Genomic DNA, 24,579 nt, shown 5'->3' on the forward strand with positions numbered 1-24,579 from the left:
GTGACTATACCTTGGTGTCGTCACTATATGGATAGTGCCACTACATGGAATGCCTCGCTTCATTGTTAACGTCACTACGTAGAGAGTCACTACATGGATACCTTCTATGACCACTATTAATAATACAAATGTGTTAAATGGCAATCACAACGAGCCCCACAAATCGTTGACATTGTTATGTTTGTTGTTAGGGGTTTGTTTGTTTTGTTTTGTTTTTTTTTGGTGGTGGGGGGGGGGGTTTTGTGGGTTTTTTATTGCATCTAGGTCCCAGGATATATACAGAAGTCAAGACCACACAGGCAGATCATAAATAAATATTAACACACTAGAAATAGAGTGAGTGAGTGAGTTTAGTTTTACGCCGCACTCAGCAATATTCCAGCTATATGGCGGCGGTCTGTACATAATCTAGTCTGGACCAGACAAGTGATCAAAAGCATGAGCATCAATCTGGCACATTTGGGAACCGATGACATGTGTCAACCAAGTCAGCGAGCATGACCACCCGATCCCGTTAGTCGCCTCTTACGACAAGCATGGGTTACTGAAGGCCAATATTCTAACCCGGACCTTCACGGGTCACTAGAAATAGAGAAAATATCAAACCAGGTAATAAAGGTCAACGTTTTTTTCATCATATTTCGTCATTTTGCGTTTCGTTTTTGTATCAAAATTCTAAACGTGGATTTTTAAACATACAACTTACATATAACTTATTACCAGAGTTCCGTCCGATTTAATGAGGACACTGTCACCATGGACAAATCTACGTGAAGGAAGTCAGGGGAGGCTTGCCAATGTGGGTGACTAAGTATATGGCCACTGCCACATCTGGTTGACCACAGAAAGAACTGACCAATCCCATGGCACACATCACCCTCCAACCTCAGTAGGGTCAGTGTGTATCACTGATTATACAACCTTGATATCCGGCTTACTGCGGGCTGAACTTGTGCTGGAAACCCGCGCACATCGTGACTCCTATAGGGATGAAGAGAGGGCACTGAGAGAGGAAATGGACGAAGCTGACTGGCGTCGGAGAAGAGCCACACACTCGACAGTTCATAGTCTCATACTTAGTGACTCAAGACATGCACCGTTAACCCTGGTGTTACTGTGTCAGTACTCAAGTGATGGGCAATTAATATTTCGCTACTCGCCAGATACCACAACACGTATCAGTCACTGATCTCTTTACCACTCAAACGTTGATTTTATCTCTGGCAATTTGAGTCCAACCAGGTGTTGGGATGTTCATGAATATGCACACTTAAGTTGTTTGATCACAAAAAAACACGCATTACTGACACCGCTTCGCCAACAAACCCCATCAAAAAGGTCACAGTTTCCAGTCTATAATATCCGGCTTCCTTTAGCTATGTAATAAGTGAGTAATTACTCGGAACCATTTTGTCAAAATGAGGTTAAGCATACTAAATATAACTACTGGATGGTTATAGCTGACACACTCATGAATATAATCAGTATTGCTAGATGAAGCGAGGCATTCCACTGACGGTAACAATGGAAGTGCTCCGGTTGTTCGGCCTTCTGATGTTGATGGCTGCGATCAAAGTTGAAGGGAGCGCTATTGAAAAGAGGATCGCCGCAATGGAGAAGGGTCTGTTGGCGTTAAAATCTACAGTCACACATCCTATGAAGAAACTAAGGAGACAGATGAAACGTGAAATGCGAAACAAACTTCTTCCTAAGATATTGAAAACTTTGAACGAGAATGTTAATCGATCTGTGGAGATCTTCGTTGATCAGGAAATGCGGAAAAGGGCGAAGAACAACGATAAGGCAGATCATGAGGAAGTGAATTCCGTTATTCGTCAGATTCAAACCCGACTCATTGTTTTAGAAGAGGAAAATAAAGTCCTGAAAAAGGAACTAAAAACATTTGATCAAACACTGCAATCTTTGGATGTGAAATGTAAGTGTGATGCTGTTCGGTCGGATGACCCAGTGTTGCCTTCTGCCAGACCAGTAATGTCGCCTGCTGATACTGTAGTGTCGTCTGCTTTTGACATGTCGACTGTATTCAACGAACATACCCGCATACCCGATCAGACGCGGCACAAGGTGGCTAAAAATGTTTCAAAGAAGACTTACGAACAATATGGCTTAACACCTGTTCAAAATCTCACCGCTGACATTTCGTTTGAGATTCATACTGATACGCCACGCTTCCAAAACCAAGACAGTCTCCTGATTGTGAACGATGATGGCGAAATGACAAGAGTCGCTTTCAGAAACACCAGTGTTCGAGGTACCATAAAAACAGAAGGAATCGTCGAAGGCATAACCTTTGACCCAGAGTCGCGGAAAATATTCTGGGGTTCAAACCGGCACCAGCATAATGCGGTATTCTCTGTTGGACTTGATGGATCAGATCTTACCAAACTTCAACAGGGTAAGATAGTGTTCTCCCTTGCAGTGGACGGTAAGAGACGTAAAGTGTTCATGTCCGACTGGACATCCAAAGTGGTCAGCATGATGAACACTACTGGACACCATTACAAGGTGATCAGCAAGTATAAGGATGACGGCAATCCAAGGAATATCGCCCTGGACACGAAAAGACGTCTTCTGTATGTGTCCTATTCTTTCTCAATCGTCAAAATGAAGTATGACGGATCCAGAATCAAACGACTGGCTGAAGGGATTTGGATGAAACCTCTCACTCTAGATATACGCAATAACATGTTATACTATACTGTGAGAAGAAACATATTCAGGCTTGACTTGACAGGATCCGGGAAGAAAGCGACATTTCTGAATCAACTAAATGGTGATATAGGCGAGATGCTGTTCTATATGGATAAGCTGTTTGTTGTATATCAGGACAGGACAGCTACTGTTGATGTGCTGGATCTCAGACACCACACTCTCACACAGTTTACACGTGTGGATGGGGACAGCTTCCTCAGACTCTGTTTCATACCTGCTTAAAGATATGCAGGTAGCACAAGTGGCTTTGATTTCATTAGGAAAGGCTCTTACCACAATAGTTCCTGTATGGGTACAAATATGAAGACTTTGGACAACAGAGCGATTTTGGTGCTACGACTCTGTAATCAGTGTTACAGTAAGCGAATTACGATCTTTGTAGATACGACTTGCACTTAGGCTTGGTACTTGCAAAAGAGCCTTCTTTGTAATAACTTCCATATGACTTTGAGCAACCAGTGACATGTGTGAAATGGAAACGTTTCTGTGTAACTAGCATTATCCGCGTAATCCTCAAGCACAGGGCAGCAGATGTTCGTTGTTATTCCTTGAAGCATGGAAGAGACCGAATACACCCGTGGATTCACCCAGTAGATGTACATCATGACAGGGAATGTTGAGTTATTCAAGGTCGACATTCCAGGTACATCACTGTGGTTTGTAAATAATTTCATTTGGACCAGGCAAACCAGTTGTTCAAACTAGAGCAACGGACCACGTCATCAATCAAGTATACGCGTCTGGCCACCCGATCCACTTCACCCTCCTCCACCAGTAAAAGAAGGATGGGGACCTTCTCACCAAGGTCGCTAATGGAATTTTAATGTGAATGTGTTTAACCATTGTGTGAAATTAGGGTCCGCAAAGAGTTGCGGGATGCATCGTAATAACGACTAAAATTGCAAACAGCAGACTACATATATATGGAATAAGAACATAAATTGATATCATTATACAGATCATTGTAATGACTCACAAGGAATGTATGTACACCTGGCCATTATGATTATGTATATATTCCATAGTCCATGTGTTTTTTAGGATACTTACAAGTATATTTGTATGTTTTAAACATTTCAACCTGCTTTTGATATTTTCTTACTTTGTTTTGTCGAATGTAAACATCTCTGAGTCCGAAAATAACGTTTCATAGATACTTCAAATCCTGGCAGACATAAAGGACGCAACTCCGCAAGGCAGCCTGTGTAACCTTACCTGAAAATGACAGTTTGCATAATCTGCAGTAAGTGCAGGTGAGTTGAGACGTTTCACCAGAGAAAGAAACAGTGGTATGATATAACGGCAATTACTTCTTTTGGCACATGGTATGTCCAGCGAACAATATTTGTTGTAAAATCCTCAGGCCGAATATCAAAAGGATTGAGTTTCGAAAACATCACCAAAAAGGCTAAAAATCTAGTGTACGAAACGATTTGATTAAACAGGTATCCGTCGATTTTGAGAATTCTGTGTTATATTAATTATAGTTTGGTATCATGTTTATTGGTTAACGCTGCACTCAGAAATGTTCCAGCTGAATGACAACGGTCTGTAAATAATAGTGTCTGGGCCAGACAATCCAATGACTGACACCATGAGCATCGATCTATGCCTTTGGGATACGATGACAATTGTCATGTGCCAAGCAAGTCAACGAGCCTGTTCACCCGATCCCGTTAGTCGCCTCTTACGACACACATGGGTTTGCTTAAGACCAATTCTAACCGGGATCTTGACAGGTTAGTGAGGTGAGGTGAAATTGGGTTTTACGTCGTGCTTGAGAATATTTTGCTCATATGACGACGTGCATGCGTGTGTATGTGTATGTGCGGCTGATTGTACTAGCCCAGACTTAAGCTGGTTTCATAGTGCTAGCCCACTGAGATACCATGCCGCAGTGAAGCATGAGTACCCCACTCAGACACATTATACTGTCTCCGAGCCGACCAGTCCTTGTTGTACCCATTAATGCCGAGCGTCAGGCAGGGACCAACAAGTACCATATTTTAAAGTCTTTTGATGTGACTCGGTTGGGGATCGAACCCGCGACCTTCCGCTCTCCGGGTGGACGCTCTAACCACTACACCACGGAGGCCGTCGACAGGTTAGTCGCCATGTAAGTGTTAGGATGGTTGGTTTATCGTTTAACGCCGCACTCACAATATTTCAGCTTTATGGCGGCTGTCTGTAAATAATCGAGTCTGGACCAGACAATCCAGTGATCAAAAGCATGAGCATCGATATAAGCTATTGGAATACGATGACATGTGCCAGCCAAGTCAGCGAGCCTGACCACCCAATCCCGTTAGTCGCCTCTTACGACAAGCATGGGTTGCTGAAGATCTATTCTAACCCGGTTCTTCGCGGGTACATGTAAGTGTTATAGGTAATTGAATGTGGTTATACGGACCTTTCAGCAACTGACCACAATATCGAATGAGAGAATGGCACTGGATAACAGGAACATTTATCGATAATTGAAAATTAAAGATCATGATGAGATTGGTCTTTAAAGCGGACTTTAGAGCTTTTCTCGATCAGTTTGTGGTGGCGTGTGGTCTTGTGCATAGCGCTCAGGTCACAGTCAGTTGAAGTTAAGCAACGTTGGGCTCGGAGATTTCTTGGATGGGTGACCGTGTTGGGCAGCTTAACTCCAGAGGGTTTCTTGGCCTTCAGTCGGGCCCCACAACGAAGCACATGTGATACATGTGGTCTCACCTTTGGTAATAGACTGACGTTTAGTCCCTGAATACATATAATTTTGATAGAAGCAAATAAACCCATTTAAATTGAAAAGGAGCCCCAGTGAGACCAGAGATTCAGGAACCTGAGCAAATCTAGACTTACTTCATTTAGGGCTTCAACATTGCAGGGAGGGCTAAGCATTGGGGAAGATAATATGGTTCAGGGACTGTGAAACAGACTACTTAGGCAAGTGAGTTTGTTCAAACTTGCCGCTGTTCACACAGTAGAAACTCGAGAGACTATTAACCTTCTAGTGCCTAACAGGCAGCTTGGGTTATCCGGGGTAATAATGATCAGATTGTGCGCTTTGAGCGGGATATCTAGCCTGGAAATGGCGCGTTATAGATATTCTCCTTATTGTTATTACTGGCAGCTACGCAATACACATTCTTCTGCAACGGAATGTATGTAAAGAGAAGTTAGATATCAGCGGGCACTTAACCATCTCAAACTGGGTAAAGAACGCATATCTCTGGTAAGCATATATTGGATCCTTCAGATTCATTCGGGGACCGGTGATTAATTGGTGGTACGATAAAAAACAACAACTATATTTCCATTGAAATATACTCATGCCAATAATGGTTGTCACCCCCTCCCCACCCCAACCCCACACACACCTCACACCCACACTCCCTCTCCAATTAAAAAATTGAAGGGGGACAACCATTATTGGCATGAGTATACATATTTAAAAAATAATAATAAAAGGTGCCTCCATTTTGTGTTTGGAGGGATTTTCGTGAACATTATATTTACATTGCATAGGAAGGGTCATCCTGAAATGATACGACAAGCATGAGGGAAGGGTAATTATTTCAATCCATTTGTGACCCATCCAAAGTTAGTCAGTGACAATGCGTTGTGATCTCTTTTGAAAAGAAGTTTTGATTGACGCATTAGTGTATAAACAACAACACAATACGACAAATAATTATGAACATGACAGTAAATATGTGATCTAGTGATTTTCTTACTGTGAAAAAATGTTAGTTAAATTTTTTAATTTATTTTTGTAGCGTAGACACGAGAGCGTAGAGATTATCACGTACGTGTTATATTTGGGATTACGTATATGTCATTTAAGATTACAAATAGTTATTTTTAAAAATCGGGTGTACTTTAACTTCTTTTGACCAATATCAAATGCATAATTTTATGGAAATACGTGTAAGAAACATTTCCCGTTAGTTGTGAACTGTGGCTGGTCCGGCGAAAGCTGGCTCAACAGCTGCACCAACGCCTACAGGAGTTGCTCCCCTTTAATGAACCATTTGCCAACAGATGGCAGGTCAAACATAACCAATCAAATCCAACATGCGAAAAGCCTCGTGCGATATTGATTTATAGCAGATAATGTTCATGTAGAAGATTAATACAAAGACATTTGCACCAACATCGATGAATTAGGTAAGGTTTAAACCTAAACTGCCACAAACAAGTAATCGTGTGTCTCCAAATTCACTATATTCGGCTTACACCAGCTGTTTTTCTTAGTTGTCGTGTAAAGCAAAATGGCGTCGAGGATAGATGTTCATCGTTTGCAGTTGTGGGCACGAGAGTTCAGAAGAAACACGTGCTAATGTTTACAATTTTGTTGCTGCAGTTGTTTCAATGCAAATGACTGAAATGCAACCAACAGTCGCCATTAACCTTTGTATTTGTGTAGTTTATAAAAGATATGCATCTACTTGAGTAATGTAAGAGTGTTGTGCGGAGCTGTATTTAGAAAAAAATATAATTTAATAATATTATGCATGCATCTCACGTTTTATTGAGTCGACAAAGTAAGCGGTTAAACATTTCTATGACGAAATTCGTTGAAAGTTGCTCATATAGCCTCCAATATATTTTACTAATCATTGAAATACAACCAATATTATTTCCAAGATGTTAGAACCAGATTAGTAATGTCAACAAGTGTACATTGCATGTGGAACCATCTATTATATGGTCTCTGGTGGAACTTGACAAAATAAAAAAAAATATATAACATGGCCTAAATTTAAAGGAGAAGTTTGGTAATTATATTGTCTATTCAGGGTGCCAATATAAACTGCTGCCTTTTGTTTTTGACTGGTTATCAAGATGTAGCTAGTTACTTACTTATGAGCATGTATGTGCTATAGTTGCGTGGATATGTGCGCTATATAATTATCCTATAATAATACTTGCTTACAGTAAAGGTCTTATATAGCCTGGTGGTGATTTTACAAGAACTATGTTTTGTCTCATTACACGAAATCTTCGTACTTTGTACAGGAAATTTTAAATGATTATGAAAATCATCAGGGAAAGAAATGTTGATGGCAACACTAGACAGACCTGTTGTTATGTAAAATGCTGTTTATCATATTATGTGTTAGCATTACAATAACCCCAACCATGAGAAACCATACTGCACAGATGCAGTAGTTTCTATCTCTATTCTGCAGTCCTCAAAAGCAAGTAAAAACTATGCATGGTTTAACATCAGAAAACATAACAAGAGCACTTTGATCATGTTTGATACTGAAGTTTGAAATCTCAACATCTCAAGGTATATTCTTACCCTTCATCACCCGAAGTTAAAATACACTTTGAATCCTCAAATTACAGAAGATGACATCCATACATTTCACCTTTTAAGTGTATCACTCCTAAATACCAACAAACACTTTAACTGGACTGACAATCAGACAGTGAGACGTGGTGATATAGTGTCCCATATTACATTAACTGTGAGCTCAATCCACTCCTCAGGGTGCATGTTGTAAGAGGCGACTAATTGGATCTAGGTGCATAGATTGATGCTCATGCTATTGATCACTGGATTGTCTGGTCCAGATTTGATTATTTACAGATCGCGGCCATACAGCGAGTCAGTCGGGACAGTGACTGTTGAGATTAACTGGCCCGTCTGGGTTTTTACTAGCCACGGGCTAGCAGGCCAGTGGCTATTTCACACACTGTCCCCCCACCATGATATTGGAGGAATATGTCTGAAAGCGGTGTTAAACCATACTCACTCACTCGCTTTCCCTGTGCTTTGATTTGTCAGTTGGATATGCATAAGAGGGAAAACAAGATTAAGACCAAGGTTACCATATTCATATAATGACAAAATTTATCAAAGGTCAAGGCCAGTGTGTATGAAACAAGCACAGAAGCTTTAAGGAGAGATTGCTCAATGTGAAATCTGGGGCAAGACTAATGGTTAAAGCTTCCACAATCTGTTCGCTCATTCACTCATTATAACATGTAAACATAGGATCCCTCGGTCCAGCTCAGCTGTTTGATAAACTGTGTTTGGCTCAGTGAAAGTAAAAGCTGACCGGAAAAAAAAAACCTCAGAAAATTATGCAAATGATGAGTAATTGTAAAGCCATGTTATAATGCTATAATGCAAAAATAAAACATTTCATTGCTTTCCTGCATGAATTAAATCATCATTTGTCATATCTGAAGAAAACTCAAATTATATTTTTGTAAAAAAATTGATGGTTGTAAAGAATTTTCATATATATAATCATGAAAATAATTAGCCACTGTTACCTGTGAAGATCTGTGTTAGAAGTGGTTTTCAGCAAGCCATGTTTATCGTAAGACGTGACTAATGGGATCAGTGGTCAGGCTCGCTGATTTGGTTGACACATATCATCGGATATCAGTTGTGTAAATTGATGCTCATGCTCTTGATCACTGGATTGTCTGTTCCAGACTCCATTATTTACCGACCACTGTCATATAGCTGAGTGCAGTGTTAAACAACAAAAAAACAACCATCATATCTACTGTATTAATATCTAGTCCTGAAGTGCTTTGCTTTATGTCGGTAATATCTAAAAAAAATATGGCTCCTGTATTTCCACAAATGAAAACACTGGTATATTTTCTTTATTACATGCCATGTGTCACGGGCCATTTGCTCTGAACAAATAATAGAAGCCAAACATCTAATGGAGGGCGGGTCCATTTTATGAAATTAATGATCCCTGTCAAATTATCTAATGGTATGTATTGTAATGATTACTCACCCCACTTAATAATGACTGTTTCCTGGAAATGTACCCTTTGTATGACTAGAATTTGAGATTTGGTAAGTAGCAAGTTGCCTCTGCAAGCTTGATCGTGTTAGATGGCAAGACTTCTAATAGGTGATGGGTCAACTCAAAATTAATGCATGTCCTGGCGCCTTACAGTGGTAACAATGACAGAATATTACCCTTTTTATTTCAGGACATATCATAAATAACAGTTTCAGTTGAGCACACGTTTACCAGTAATAATAACATTATTAAATATAAGCTCACTCACTCACTCTGCCACTGTACAAACAATATAGCCCTGTCTAAGCTTGATACGACGAAGACCGCCTCCGTGGTGTAGTGGTTAGAGTGTCCGCCCGGAGAGCGGAAGGTCGCGGGTTCAATCCCCGACTGCATCATACCAAAAGACGTTAAAATATGGTACTTGTTGGTCCCTGCCTGGCGCTCGGCCTTAATGGGTACAACAAGGACTGGTCGGTTGGAGTCGGTATAATGTGTCTGAGTGGGGTATTCATGCTTCACCATGTTCACTGCGGCATGGTATCTCAGTGGGCTAGCACTATAAAACCAGCTTAAGTCTGGGCTAGTACAAGCAGCCGCACATACACATACACACGCATGCACGTCGTCATATGAGCAAAATATTCTCAAGCACGACATAAAACCCAATTTCACCTCACCTCACCCTGTCTAAGCTTGATACGACCCGTGAAGATCCGGATTAGAATTGGTCTTCAGTAACCCATGTTTGTCGTTAGAGGCCACTAATGGGGTTGGGTGGTCAGTCTCGCTGACTTGGTTGACACATGTCATCTGATCCTAATTGTGTAGATTGATGTACGTGATGTTGACCACTGGATTGTCTGGTCCAAACTTGATTATTTACAGACTGCCGTCATATAGCTGTAATATTGGTCAGTGCAACATGTAACGACAATCCCAACAACCACCCAATCAATACTTGATTCAATATCAAGAATTTGTTGCTTGGTCCCTCTGCAAGCTGCTAGCATGTTAGTCTCTCTTTGAGATCTCAGAGAAAATGCAGGTATTTAATAAAACATTCACCCCAAATTCCCCTTCTTCCCCATGTAAGCTCGAGCAGCCGATATTCATGCAAGAGATTTGTCTTTGATTCCAAACGAAGAACCCTTGGAGTGAAAACCTGGATGCTTTGTTGTTATATTGTTTATACTGGATTCAGAGAACATTTAACATGGAAACATTCAATTTTATCTTACCTTCATGTAAAATACTTTAATTTCATTGGTCAATAACGCTTTAACAAGTTTCCGTGTCACCCCTCCCAGGATGACAACTGGAAAAAATATTACCCTCTGCCACTGTAACCACCAAGTGCTAACAATGGTATGACGTCAAAATATAACGCATGCCGTGCCCGGAGTTCGAAAAGCGTTCGATCAGCTGTTTTTGTGTTCACTTTGTACAGATTTATTTTACCGACTTTCACTGCTTTATTTAAGCTAGTTTATACATTGAGTGGTTTGCACACTCAACTTAAACATAATTAACTATTTTCATAGCAGTTTTAAGCTTGTCAGACTATGCTTCGCTGATTTTAAAAATCCAGTTGAGAGGCAGACGCCATTTTGTTTACATGTCATATGGTCGGTTGCAATCTTTAACATAAAATAAAATGATGTTGTGTACATTTAACATGGTGGTAAGATAAATATGTTGTATGCTTCTCCCTCGGGTAGTACAGTCTGATGAACGCTCTTTGGTAGCAGTGACACTGCTACAAAGAGTCATACATCAGACCGTATTACACTCGAGAGAAGCATACAACGTATAATGTAAACTAAGCATTAAATACGTTAAAGCCTCTTTCTTTTTACTGGCCCTTATAACAGTTAAATATAATTCAACGTCAAATATGTAACCTTATAAACTGATTAACCATAACATTTTTATTCCGGTCTCTCGGTTGGTCCTGGCATTCTCTTTTCAGCTTTGAAAGTAACGTGAGGTGAGGTGAAATTGGGTTTAACATCGTACTTGAGAATATTTCGCTCATATGACGACGTGCATGCGTGTGTATGTGTATGTGCGGCTGCTTGTACTAGCCCAGACTAAAGCTGGTTTTATAGTGCTAGCCCACTGAGATACCATGCCGCAGTGAAGCATGAATACCCCACTCAGACACATTATCATGATTATACTGACTCCGAGCCGACCAGTCCTTGTTGTACCCATTAATGCCGAGCACCAGGCAGGAACCAACAAGTACCATAATTTAAGGTCTTTTGGTATGACGCGGTCGGGGATTGAAACCGCGACCTTCCGCTCTCCAGGTGGACGCTCTAACCACTACACCACGGAGGCAGGTGAAAGTAACTTGAGACTTGAGGATCCCTTTAGTACTCATGGGTTCTCTTGCAGACTGACTTTCATTTACATAACTTTATTGTCCCCCGCCGCAATGCGGAACAGGGGACTATGTATTCAGTTGCGTCCGTACGTACGTCCCGATTCTTGTTAACGCAACATCTGATGAACTGTTGTACCCAATGTCTTCAAATTTGGTGACAGCCTACATTGGGGGATTACGCAGACACCAGTCGATTTGGGTGACCTTGACCTTATTTTCAAGGTCACCACGACACTTTGACCACTTTTCAAACTCTTGTTAGCGTGATATCTCATGAACTGTTGTACCCAATGTCTTCAAATTTGGTGACCACATACATTGGGGGATTACGCAGACACCAGTGGATTTTGGGTGACCTTGACCTTATCTTCAAGGTCACCACGACACTTTTAACTCTTGTTAACGCGATATCTCATGGACTGTTGTACCCAATGTCTTCAAATTTGGTGACAGTTTACATTGGGGTATTACACAGACACCAGTTAATTTGGGTGACCATGACCTTATCTTCAAGGTCATCACGATACTTTGACCGCTTTTTAAAGGCGATATCTCATAAAACATTGCACCCAATGTTTTCAAGTATGTTGACAGCCTACATTGGGTGATTATGCAGACACCAGTCATTTCAGGCATCTTGTATGTGACCCAAAAATGAAAAGTATTAAATATAGATATTCCATTCTTTAGTGGCGGGGGACATTGCCATATCAGTGGCAAACACTTGTTTTGCATTTGTTTCAGGGTGATATGTTTGTCTACAAGAAAATCTTTGAATATATTGCAGATCTACAACATATAACGTTGTCAAAGCAGCAAAATTCCTCTGTTAAAATAGCTTTATATCTCTTTGACTTGATCAATGATTAGTTTACTTTGGTGAAACTACATCTAAAGGCCATATACTCTGATGATTTGTGAAGAAATTCGTGTGTATCCGTCAACAGGAAGATAATATTTGCAGCAATGTACTTTGGGCAAACAACACTTTCCTTTGCTAATGGCTCACTGTCTGCTGATCAAGCTCCAGTAATGCTGCAGGAGACAGATGGGATCTTAAAACCTCACTCACTCACTCTCCTGGTCAAGGTCAGCTGTAGGATAAACTGTGATATTGTGGAGGTCAAACTGACAGAATAAAATGCAAGATATTTATGAAATACTCTCACTATGTCATTCACTCACCAAGGCCTGTTACTAATGAAATGTATGCTGTAACCTCTGAGATAGATAAATACATTGCAATGAATCTCTTCTCATTGTTTTACAGCTTGTCTTCCTTGTGAACCATGGATGAAGACACAGAAGGTGACAAGATGTCCGAGGAGGACATGAACTGGGAGGACTTCATGAACGTGGTCACCACCTACAGCTGCAAGTTCTGTACCTTTACCTGCACAGCACCATCGGACATGGGCAAACATGTCAAGAGGATTCACATGCCAAGGAAGATTACATCGTCTCCAACACAACCAGATAGCCCTCCAGGCATGTCTGTTGTCAATCCATCACTTGTGATGGACCCTGTGGCTGCTTCAGAAGTTGATGATGCCACAGTGGATGCACCAGTTTGTCCATCAGAATCTGCTAGTGCAGAATCTGAACTTGAAGGTGTTCCTGAAGTCACTGGGACTGTTGTCGGGGAGGTTTCCTCTGAAGGAGTGTTGGCACCTTTACAGGGTCCTGAGGATGAAGAAGTTGATGATGGTGGTGTTACTCCTGTAGCATTGGCTATTAGTAGTGAGGCTAATGGTCAAGGGCGACAGTTTATTATAGTGGAAGAAACACCTTCAGAAGGAGCTGTTGTTTTGCCCAATGGCTTGAATCCTGAGGCTGCTGATAGCAGTGGCACGGTTTTAACTATTTCATCCAATTCTGCCTCTCAAGCCTCAGTGAGCTTGCCTGCAAGTGCGATACAAACTCTAGACCTCAGTGGAGCAGTGTATAATCCTAACATCGGTCAGTACTCTGTGATAGCAGAATACCCTGTAGCTAACGGTAACCAAGCATCGGCTCCTGTAACTAAGGAGCTGTTTCTTTGTGGCCAGTGCAGCACAGGATTTGGCAGTATCGACGAGTGTCGAGAACATATGATCACAGCTCACAGTGCTCTTCTTGCTGGTGGAGAAAATGGTGAGCAGGATGCAACAGGTCTGGTCAGTGTTGGCACTCAGGTTGCACAGAAAAAGAAGCCGGGGAGGAAGAGGAAGTCGACCATTCCAGCTGCACCTCCTAAAGCCAAAGATCCTGATGAGGATGACGACGACTGGGAGCCAGGGTATGACATCAATGGAGGCAGAGAGAGTCGCAAGAAAAAGAAAGATCAGACCTCCAAGAGCTCTGAAGGAGGATTATTTCCTCGGGAGGAGGAAGAAGAAGAAGAGGGAGAGAAGAACATACACTGAGGCTTATACTCTGAAGTGCAAACTGTTTGGCTGTCATGCAAAGTTCAAGGCACAAAGTGCACTAGACATGCATGTGAAGTGTCACAATGATAAGGATTTTAACTTTTCTTGTATTGAATGCCAAGAACAGTTCAATCTTTGGAAGAACTTGAGAATTCATTTGTGGAAGAAACATGAGGTTGACTGTGACTTATTTGAATGTGAGCTTTGTGGATCAAAGACTGACACCTATCACAAGCTGATGATCCACAAGGAGATACACAGTGAAAACCGACCCTACACGTGTGATATATGTGGCAAAGGGTTCAAACAGTTCAGCCAGATGCGGAACCATCAGGTCATCCATACGGAACACAGGGTGAAGGAGCCAGAACGCTGGTACAGCACCAAACAGTGTGAAGTCTGTAAGAGGGTGTTTGCTAACCGGAAGTGTCTGAAGAAACACATGCAAGCAGTTCACAGTAAGGAGAAGCCATATGTATGTCCCTACTGCGGACATGCAGCTTCCAGGAAGGCCATGCTGGAGCTCCATGTCCGAACACACACAGGCGAGAAACCTTTCAAGTAAGTGGTCATAAAACCTTATAAGTAAGTAATAAGTAATGTTATTGTGAATGTGCTTGCTCATTATGATAGGAGGAGCTCCATGGGTAGGACATAATTGTTGGCTCATAAACAATGATAAATGCTTAAGTTCTAGGTTCAAGTCCTCACTGGACTATAGTCTGTCTGTCTGTCTGTCTGTACGAGGTCAACAAGAAAATGGTTGATTCTCAGTCACAAACCTATGTGAATGAAGTCCCTTAAAATCACCCCATGTTTAAATTGTAGCTGATCACTGAAAGTTACTATTCCTAATTTGTCACTACTTGCTACAGTGTGGCCAAGCTGTCTAAGCAACTACAGTGATTGGTGGGCACTGAGCTATAAAATATTTATGGTAATGATATGTGAATGTAAATCATTATATGTTATTGTATATCACATATATCATCATATATAATATATATATGTATGTAATAAGGGTGTGAAGGGTGGGTGTAGAATAGGAACCATGGTTTGACATCATGGTCAAATACGGTATTGTTTAATTACAAGAGCAATGAAAGTCCATAGCTAAACTAAAGTTTTCTGGTATTCATATTCCTTCTCATCCTTGATAATCTCCAGGGTATGCGTTACAATAAATCTCCACTATACCCTGGATGCATCTGTGGCTTGGCCCGATGATTTTATTACCTCCCTTGGTTGGCTTTTTATCCAATCAGGTGTCTACGCTGGGAAGTTGAGCGTACCAATCACAACTCATTTTCGCTTTTTAAATTATCTAACCGATTAAACTTGGCAACAAAATAAGATATTGTTGCAGGGGTACTCTGAAAGATGTAGAAGAAGTTCTTACATATATATTTTTAAGGTTTCAGACCTGTCAATTTGTCTGTATGTTTTCCCCAAAATCTGAGTCTCACTGCGAACAAACTTTCGCGGCTGCAACCACTATTTTTGTTGACACTGGCAAGCTCGGTTGTAACAGTGGCATATCTGATTGGCTACTGTGAGAATGCAGAGCCGGCAAAGGGAGGTAAGAAAATCATTGGGCCAAGCCGTAGATGCATCCAGGGTATACTATAGTGGAGATTTATCGTAATGTATACCTTGGAGATTATCGAGGATGATTCCTTCTAAATGTTACATGTTTGAGTGAAGAGAAAGCATCAGTCAACTTCAGTATGTGCATGGTCAGATTGTTTTATAAATGTATGTATGATCAGATTGGTTAATTAATGTATCCAATAGTTTTTACCAGGGTCCAGTAGAAAAATCTCCAATTTGACTCTTCCCAACTCTTGAGACCCGCAGCAGGGAACTGGGTAGGGTTGGGTAGTGGAACGGTTCAGTAGTAGAAGAGTTTGGTAGTAGAGCGAGTGAGTTTAGTTTTGCGCATCACTCAGCAATATTCCAGCTATATGGTGGCAGTCTGTAAATAATCGAGTCTGGACCAGACAATCCAGTGGTCAACAGCATGAGCATCGATCTATGCAACAAGTCAGCGAGCCTGAATGCCCGATCCCGTTAGCTGGAAGAGTTGGGTAATAGAAGGGTTATATATCCTATGAGTATATTTGTGACTTGTTCCGGTGCTGGCTTGTGTGTCTTAGTTTGTCAAAGAATGAAGACTACATGAACTATCCACTGAATATTTGGACGAAGATATCTATTAGATCCTGAAATATCTTGAGCATAAGGCACAAGGATTAAGCTGGCTAGTAACTGTTAGCTACTGCAAGCAGTGTATGAAATAAGGCCCTTCCAACCGCCTGAGACTGGTCTAGATTTCTGACGGACGGTCTAAATTTACAGCTAGCGAGCCCGATGGTCTAGTAAAACATTTTTATCTTCCATACATCAGTAAATTCACCATATTTGGTCTGGTTAAATCCATTTTGAGCTGGTAACGTAACATTTTGAAGTTAGCAGCCCTGATATATGGCTGGATTTTTGGCTTATTTCATACACTGCTGCAAGTGGACATAATGTCACCAATGTGAAAATTCAGTGTTATTTCTTTGTGGACCTTTAAAGGTGATTTATATGTCATTAAACATGAAAAATTGTGAGTTTCTGTTTGTTTCAATTTCAGATGTGATGTTTGTCCATACGCGACTGGCGATCACAACTCACTCCGTCGCCACAAGATGCGGCACACAGGACAGAAGCAGTATAAATGCCAGTATTGTCCCTACTCCTGTATACAGGCCATCTCCCTGAAGACACACATGAAAAACAAACATCCAGGTCAGGAAGGCATCTATGCTTGTGACACTTGTATCTTCCGAACAGTCAACAAGCAGAGTTACCAACAACATCTGCTTGACCACAAGAATGGCCTTGTCCCAGAAGTAAAGCCAACTGCCAAGCAGGTGCTTGTCCAGAGCACCACTGATGTGGCTGGTCAAGCCCATGCTGTTGTCATTGGGGAAAGTCCAAGTCCTGAAGCTATGGCTGTGGAGATGCAGGTCCAGACAATGGCAAGTGGGGAGGCCCAGATCAGTGCTGAGGATCTAGCCAAGCTATCAAACTGTGAAGGACTGGTGTCAGGTGATGTCTCAGCAGCTTCACTGATCTACCAGGCCCTCAGTGCTATATCCCAGAACCCACAGCACACACAAGGCAATGCCACCCAATCGGCGCACATCCTTGGTGGTGTGCAGACTCTCATCAAATCCTCCTCCACGGAGCAGGGGGTGACAACCCACACCATCACATTCCATGTTCCTGCTGGAGGAGGGGAAGGAGGAGGTCAGGCAGCAGCAGAAGAGGGCATGGAGGCAACGGAGCAGGTTTACTTCGAACAGCCGATGGAGGTGATCGAGGCACTGCAGCGTGCAAGTAGTCAGCAGGCCGAGCTCATTGATGGGGCTCAGGGCAACCTCCCGACTGTCATCACGATGGAAGCCAGTGAGGCAGAACTGGAGGGCATGAATCTCAGTCTTGTTCCAGTCACCACGTCAGAGGGGACAGAGGGGACGATCCTAGTTCAGCAACATCCGGCTTCTATAGAGAGCTGACGTTTTATGTCCAACTTCTGATTGCGTGTTAATTGCTATTTATTACTTTCAACAATGAACTTTGTTACATTGCAAACTATCAAAGGATTGTTTGATTTCTGGAGGTGAAATATGTATCGGATTGTGATACAGACTTGTGACGTGGAAGATGATAATGTGTTTACATAAAGACAGCATAGTTTTTTCAAAGGAAGTTCATGTTGATGCACTTGAAATGTGGTTCAGGCAATTTAAGATAATAAATGTGTACAGTAAGATTACTACAGCTTTTGCAGATGATTTTGTCAATGAATTCCCATAACTAGGAGAACCTTGTCTGAGGACTTGTAAAATGGTCGCAATGTGTGCTGAGTGGGATTAAGGCATCTGAGGCAAAATAGGAACTGGTACTTGTCCACTGGTGTATAACATGGTATATTTGGGGTTACACTCTCTCAGTAAAGCACAGATTCTAGTACTTTTGTTAGGTTGAGTCCCATCTGGGATTTGAACCCTCACTTTGTCAAGCACCTATTTGTGAGCACTCAAAGTCAGCAATTTAACCTACTCAGCCACTGCTACTTCCACAAAAATCGAATCTGGACAGAAAGGATTTTGAATTAGTGTAAAATATACTTCTAAAAACAAGCACAACTGACATTTTAATCATGTTATAACTGCTTGTGCTCTAAGTTCTTTTGAGTAGTATATATTTTACTTTGATGGCAAAAAGATGCTGAAGAACACATTTTACGAAGTCATTTCATGGATTGCATTTTTTGCTCAATTTTGGAGGATTTTCCATCACTGCAATGAGATCACCGACTCTACGCTTAGAAAACAAGACTTTAGGTGTCTTTCATATTTTGTGTATTCAGGCAGTACAACATCCAGAACTACTACATCCAGAACTACACAAATGGGCAGCATCCTATTTCAACCTGGATCATTTAGAAATAAAGTGCAGGGGAGACAACTCCGTCAGGCTTGTCACAAAATGAGGTAGAAAGGAATTAAAGAGTTTACGGTTAAGAAGATCCTTGAACTTCTCTAGTAACTTTTATCCACCTGTGCTTGTGTAGCAGCTTGTTATTATGGTCGAATGTGTAAGGTACAGTGAGCTTTCTAGTGAAACCCACTTCTAAACATGCTAAATGTCCTGCTAAAGTACTGTCAGAAATAGACAGAAACCCTGTTTTTTTCACATTTATATCTACAATTTAGGTAGTTAATATGTGAAAGTGTGAACTGTTGAACTAAGTTCGGCCTAACTACAGTCTCAGTGGTAGGGAGATAGGAAACGTTAAAAAGGATTTTACTGAGGAGATATTAGTGCAGAAATGAGCAATGCGGTTTTTTTTTCAGTCAGAAGAGATTTATTTGGAGCAGACCATGGCTTTATGCAAAATAGTGTGCGATGATACTGTATAACAAATGACACTTTTTGAATGTCCATTTTGACATTAGACTTAGCTTCATAATGAACGATTGCAGACGTCAAAAATAACAACTTTAATACTGAAACTATTAAGGATATAGCTACCATTGAGTCTCACTATCACTATAAAAAGAAACAGGTTGGAGGTATCGTCTCAAAAGCAAACCCGGTGTCCTCCCATTACGCAGACAGGCAGTTCGCAGACGCCTTAAAACAACATTTACGGTTCAATGCACAGGTTAGCTACTTCCTGTTACCTACTCATGGAATAGTCCAAATAAAAACACAAAAAATAACTGGAGCTATACAATTTACTTTGAAAGATGACCGAAAAGACTTTAATTTTAGTTTTGATTGCTGCATTATAAAAACGGTTGCTTTTTATAAACTGTGGGTTTAACCTTCTCGTCTAACGAGAGTCAGCGGCATCATATTGAAAACATCTAAAATGATTGGAGCATTTCAGAAATTAAAGTTCCTACTAAATAGAACACCAGTTTTTCTTCAGGATTTGCTCCTACCTGTAGTAGGCAGCCGGACAAGTTATGAGTTAAAAAACTGGAATAATTTTAGCCAACCATGTACAAGACTGAGGTACTCAACATCATCTTTTATTCCATCAGCAGTTAAAATGTGGAATAATATTCCCTTAGCTATTAGAAATTGCGACTCTGTTGCATCATATAAATCTTATATCCATGTGAAAGAAAAATGTGCACCTAAATTCTATTCATATGATATAAGATATATGGTGAGTACACTTAATTATGTAGAATAAATATAAATAAAATGACGTATCATGTCAATGTGGCCATGGATGTGAGAATGGCTTCATGACTTCCTTGAATGTCCATTGTATACTATTCAAAAACACAAACTGTTACAATCTTTAGAAAGTATTGTTAAAAATTAGATCACTGATTGATATTAATCTTATCTTACATGGCAATGCAGGTCTCACAATTACTGAAAATCGGAATGTTTTCAAATATGTACATATCTATTTCTCTCAAACAAAACGATTTCTCACTTAAATTCTGTTGTACATATCCTATTATTGGGAGAGGGCTTTTCAAAGTTGGATAACTTAACCCTTTTCTTGAATCTATATAATATGTTTCAATCATTTCAGTTCTATTTACACACAATCAAACTTCTCAGTAACGAACCTGTTTCAGGCTCACCCTACTCTTCTCACTAGACAGTGGACTGTTCCATTATACCCATAGGTGTTACCCTAATTAACCTTCTGGTTCAGTGTCTGTCAAACGGGTGTTTGTCAATTGGGAGATAACCAATGCACGTGCTGCCCACAGACACAAGGGGTCATCTCAAATACCTTAGATACTTTTTCATGTGTATTGATAATGTCTCTACTGATTATCTTATCTCAGCTAATATCCTTATCCCCAAGCCCGACTCCAACTACCGTCAGCAACACCCGTCTTGATGGTTATCTCCGAATTGACAGACACCCAGTTGACAGACAGTCAGTTGACAGACACTGAACCAGAAGGTTAATTAGGGTAACACCTATGGGTATTATGGAACAGTCCACTGTCCCCAGAGTAGAGTAGGGTGAGCCTGAAACAGGTTCGTTACTGAGAAGTTTACTCATGCCAAGTCCGTCGTCATACCTGGCTGAGCGACCTAATTGCCATCTATAGTCTGCTCTATTGTTTTCAGCAGCTATTCGTATTTTTTCTAAGTTTTGACCGATTTTACGAGTAAAATGCTTTTCTGGATATCCTATTACGCATCCCACTGAACGCCCAGTTTGGCCGATGTGGGTTATTTCAACATATGCTATTTGTAATTGTGTAAATTTTAGGGATACAGAGTAACAGCCTAAAAACGTTTTTTTCTATTTCCGACAGAACTTTAGTCTGGTTGGGAATTAGCTCAGCAAAGAGTCCGAAGTCACAAGAAGCTAATTAAAATTTTATTGAGAATGATGATAATTTCATGGATATACAACTTCTTTATTCTGTGAAAGGCGATGGCGTTGTCAAGCAAGTCAAGCAAGTGATTGTTGTCAAGCAAGTGATTATTGTCAAGCAAGTGATTATTATCAAGAACAGAATAACATGGGGTGGCCACAAAGAGTTGGTACAACCCTCTGGGCTATCCTGTGTTGGAAAGTCTAAACCCTACTGACAAACATTTTGATTTCCTAACTATTTATTTAGAATTTAAACAACAAAATTACTATGGTTGGTTGATAGTACAACATGGGGTGTGCTCTAGAATACCCAACAATAATTGAAATGAAAAGACAGGGGAGTACTTAATCCTGCTAATCCTAATTGAACTGCTGGGACTCATTTTGTTGACACTTAATCCTGCTAATCATAATTAAACTGGTTCTTATCTTGTTGCTCGGGTGATTATGGTATTACAATAGGCACGCTTACACTGGCAAAATCTTAATGAGCCTAAATTGAAGTGTATGTACAATGTTATTCGAATATTGGCGATGACATGTACACTTTATAAAACATATTAAGGCAATTTATTAGACAGTGTAGACATAGCTTTTATCTTACTGAAAAGTGAGTCTAAGAGACAAGTCCTTATTACCTTAGGCTAGGATTTATCTAGAAACATCTTTTAGACTGTAGTCGTAACTTGTACCTTTTATAATAATGACAATGTGTCTGTGAAATGAGTTTTTATTAAAAACTTTAGACTGTTGTCTTTTTCTAAGCTATTTCTGATAGTGTTGATACTGATATTCTGTATCTATATTTTCCTAATATCTGAATGCTTATATATCACTTGTAGAGGTAATAATTAATAATGAAGTTTTGTATAAATTATTACTCCATGATATTGTTCTAGGCTTGTGCTTCTGTCTATTTTATTATGCTAGCGTTGTTTTGGGTCGTATTTGCATTTAAAATTTGTAGATATAGTATGACCAGAAATTATTGAGAATTTTAGGAATATGTTTAATTGGATTTCTAGTATAAACAACCTTGACCAGCTATCAAGTGCTTGGTTTCATTCAACAGAGACAAGTCCGTTAATCCTTTTCCATTATTTTGTGAAGAGTTATCCCCCTTTGTTTACTTGCTAGCAGACGACATTTTCAGTGATCCTCAGTATGGATAAGTTAGAGAAGAGGAAGTTGATTTTAGAGTATTATAACAAGGACATCAGATCAGCTAAAGTGATTTCAAGTAGAACAGGCATCCCTACACTGTTTATCGTGTTTTGAAGAATATTGCAAATGGATATGGCATTGAATACCAGGGAGGCGCAGGTAGGCCCAGACAATTGACTGTCGGTGACAGGAGGCGGCTTGGTATTCTTGTTTCTAAAAACAAACGAAGGTGTTTAGAAAACCTACGGCTGGATATGATTGATAGAGGAACTGTGGCTGTCTGTAAGGAGACAATTAGAACTGAGTTGCATGCAATGGGTTGGCAGAAAAGTCGAGGAATTCCATCACCGATCATGAAACCTGAACAAAAGGAGCGAAGGTTGAACTGGTGCTTACAGCATAGAAATTTTAACTGGTACAATGTGATTTTCTCAGATGAAAGTTCTGTGTGGCTATTTCCTAATACACTGAAATTCTGGACCAAACAAACTGAAAAACCTTTGTATCAGCGCCCAAAGTACAGTCCGAAATTTAACGTGTGGGGTGGCATATCTGTGTTAGGGGCAACGCCCCTCTGTGTATTTGAAGGGAATATGAACAGTGAGCGGTACACAGATATTCTCGAGGGACATTTACTTCCATCTGCTCACGTGTTCTATGGAAATTTTTGGATTTTCCAGCCGGACAACGACCCAAAACATCGTTCAAAGCATTCACAGGCCTGGTTTCGGACCCAAAATATGACATTATTACAGATTGGCCAAGCTATAGCCCTGACCTAAATCCAATAGAAAATGTTTGGGGACTTATGAAGGAAAGTGTCAATAAATAAAATGTGACAAATATTGCTGAAATGAAAGAAGAGGTGGTCCGATATTGGGACAGCATGGAACACGACTTTCTAACTTCTTTGACGTGTAGTATGCCCCGCCGCATTGAAGCCTGCATTGTTGCCCATGGTGACTTGACAAAATACTAACTGTTCACCTGTCTTTGAATCTGGAGTTATGTTCTGCTAATATTCACATTTAATACGTGAGTAATGAGTGAAAAAAATTAAAACATTTACAACCTTTAAATTCTCAATAATTTCTGGTTGTACTGTATGTACGTACTGAAAGAAGGTAACTATTTCTGTGACCGAATGTCTGTCTGGAGTGTTGAGTGGAACGAATGACCGACTCGTGTCATTCCGTGAACATATCTGTTTTGAAATGTTTTCAAAATGTTGTTCAAAAACGTCATGCTATAACGTGTTTGAAACTAATTCACAACATATTAGTGAGATGTTTTTAAAACGCTGCAGGAATGTTATGCACGAACATGTTTAATGAAATATTGTCATCACGTTTTAAAAACATTTTGCACACATATATGCCATATCATACAAATAATGTCTAAATCTCTCAAAAATACTGAAAATGTTTTTGAAATGTTTTCAAAATGTTGTCGAAAAACGTCATGCTATAACGTGTTTGAAACCATTTCACAACATATTGGTGAGATGTTTTTAAAACGCTGCAGGAATGTTATGCAAGAACATGTTTAATGAAATATTGTCATTACGTTTTAAAAACATTGTGCCCACATTTATGCCATATCATACAAACAGTGTGCGAAATAGCCACTGGCCCGGTAGCCCATGGCTAGTTAAAATCCAGTAGGGCCAGTACATCTCCACAGTCCCTGGCCCGACTGGCAAGTGAATTTTGGGATCATTTTGTAAATATATCACTCTCTCCGACTTGTTAATTTATAATACACTTTTAAATCATGCAAGATTATGGCCTGATGAAAATGTTCATCATATTAGCAGCTTAATGATGAAAGTCGTGCCATATCATACAAATAATTTGTAAATCTCTCAAGAATACTGAAAATGTTTTTGAAATGTTTTCAAAATGTTATTCATAAACGTTATTCATAAACGTCATGCTATAACATGGGTGAATCTATTTCACAACATATTAGTGAAATTTTTTAAAACGCTGCAGAGATTATGCAAGAACATAATCATACAAATAATGTGCGAATATATCAAAAATACTGAAAATGTTTTTGAAATGTTTTCAAAATGTTGTTCAGAAACGTCATGCTGTAACATGGGTGAAACTATTTCATAACATATGATTGAAATGTTTTTAAAACATTGCAGAAATGTTGTGCAAGAACATGTTTAAAGAA

At 40.1% G+C, this 24,579-nt stretch overlaps 1 protein-coding gene and 1 long non-coding RNA gene across 2 annotated transcripts; one reads left to right on the plus strand and one right to left on the minus strand.

Moving 5' to 3' along the window:
* The first annotated feature begins 6,777 nt into the window (after nt 1-6,777).
* LOC124290534 (zinc finger and BTB domain-containing protein 24-like) lies at nt 6,778-18,132 on the plus strand. The gene is given in 4 exon segments (XM_046727285.1): nt 6,778-6,888; nt 13,169-14,167; nt 14,169-14,867; nt 16,945-18,132. Coding segments are annotated over 3 exon segments (2,607 nt in total). The 5' UTR covers nt 6,778-6,888; nt 13,169-13,187; the 3' UTR covers nt 17,873-18,132.
* Nucleotides 7,092-24,175, minus strand: LOC124290535. Its single transcript, XR_006901964.1, has 4 exons — nt 24,006-24,175; nt 23,376-23,382; nt 23,291-23,292; nt 7,092-7,102 (listed from the first exon to the last, which is right to left on the minus strand). It is a non-coding gene; the product is annotated as an uncharacterized LOC124290535 (long non-coding RNA).
* Between the last annotated feature and the right edge of the window lie 404 nt (nt 24,176-24,579).

This window comes from Haliotis rubra, unplaced genomic scaffold (assembly GCF_003918875.1).
Source record: "Haliotis rubra isolate DU_JTF1 unplaced genomic scaffold, ASM391887v1 Scf469, whole genome shotgun sequence".
Classification (NCBI taxonomy): domain Eukaryota; kingdom Metazoa; phylum Mollusca; class Gastropoda; order Lepetellida; family Haliotidae; genus Haliotis; species Haliotis rubra.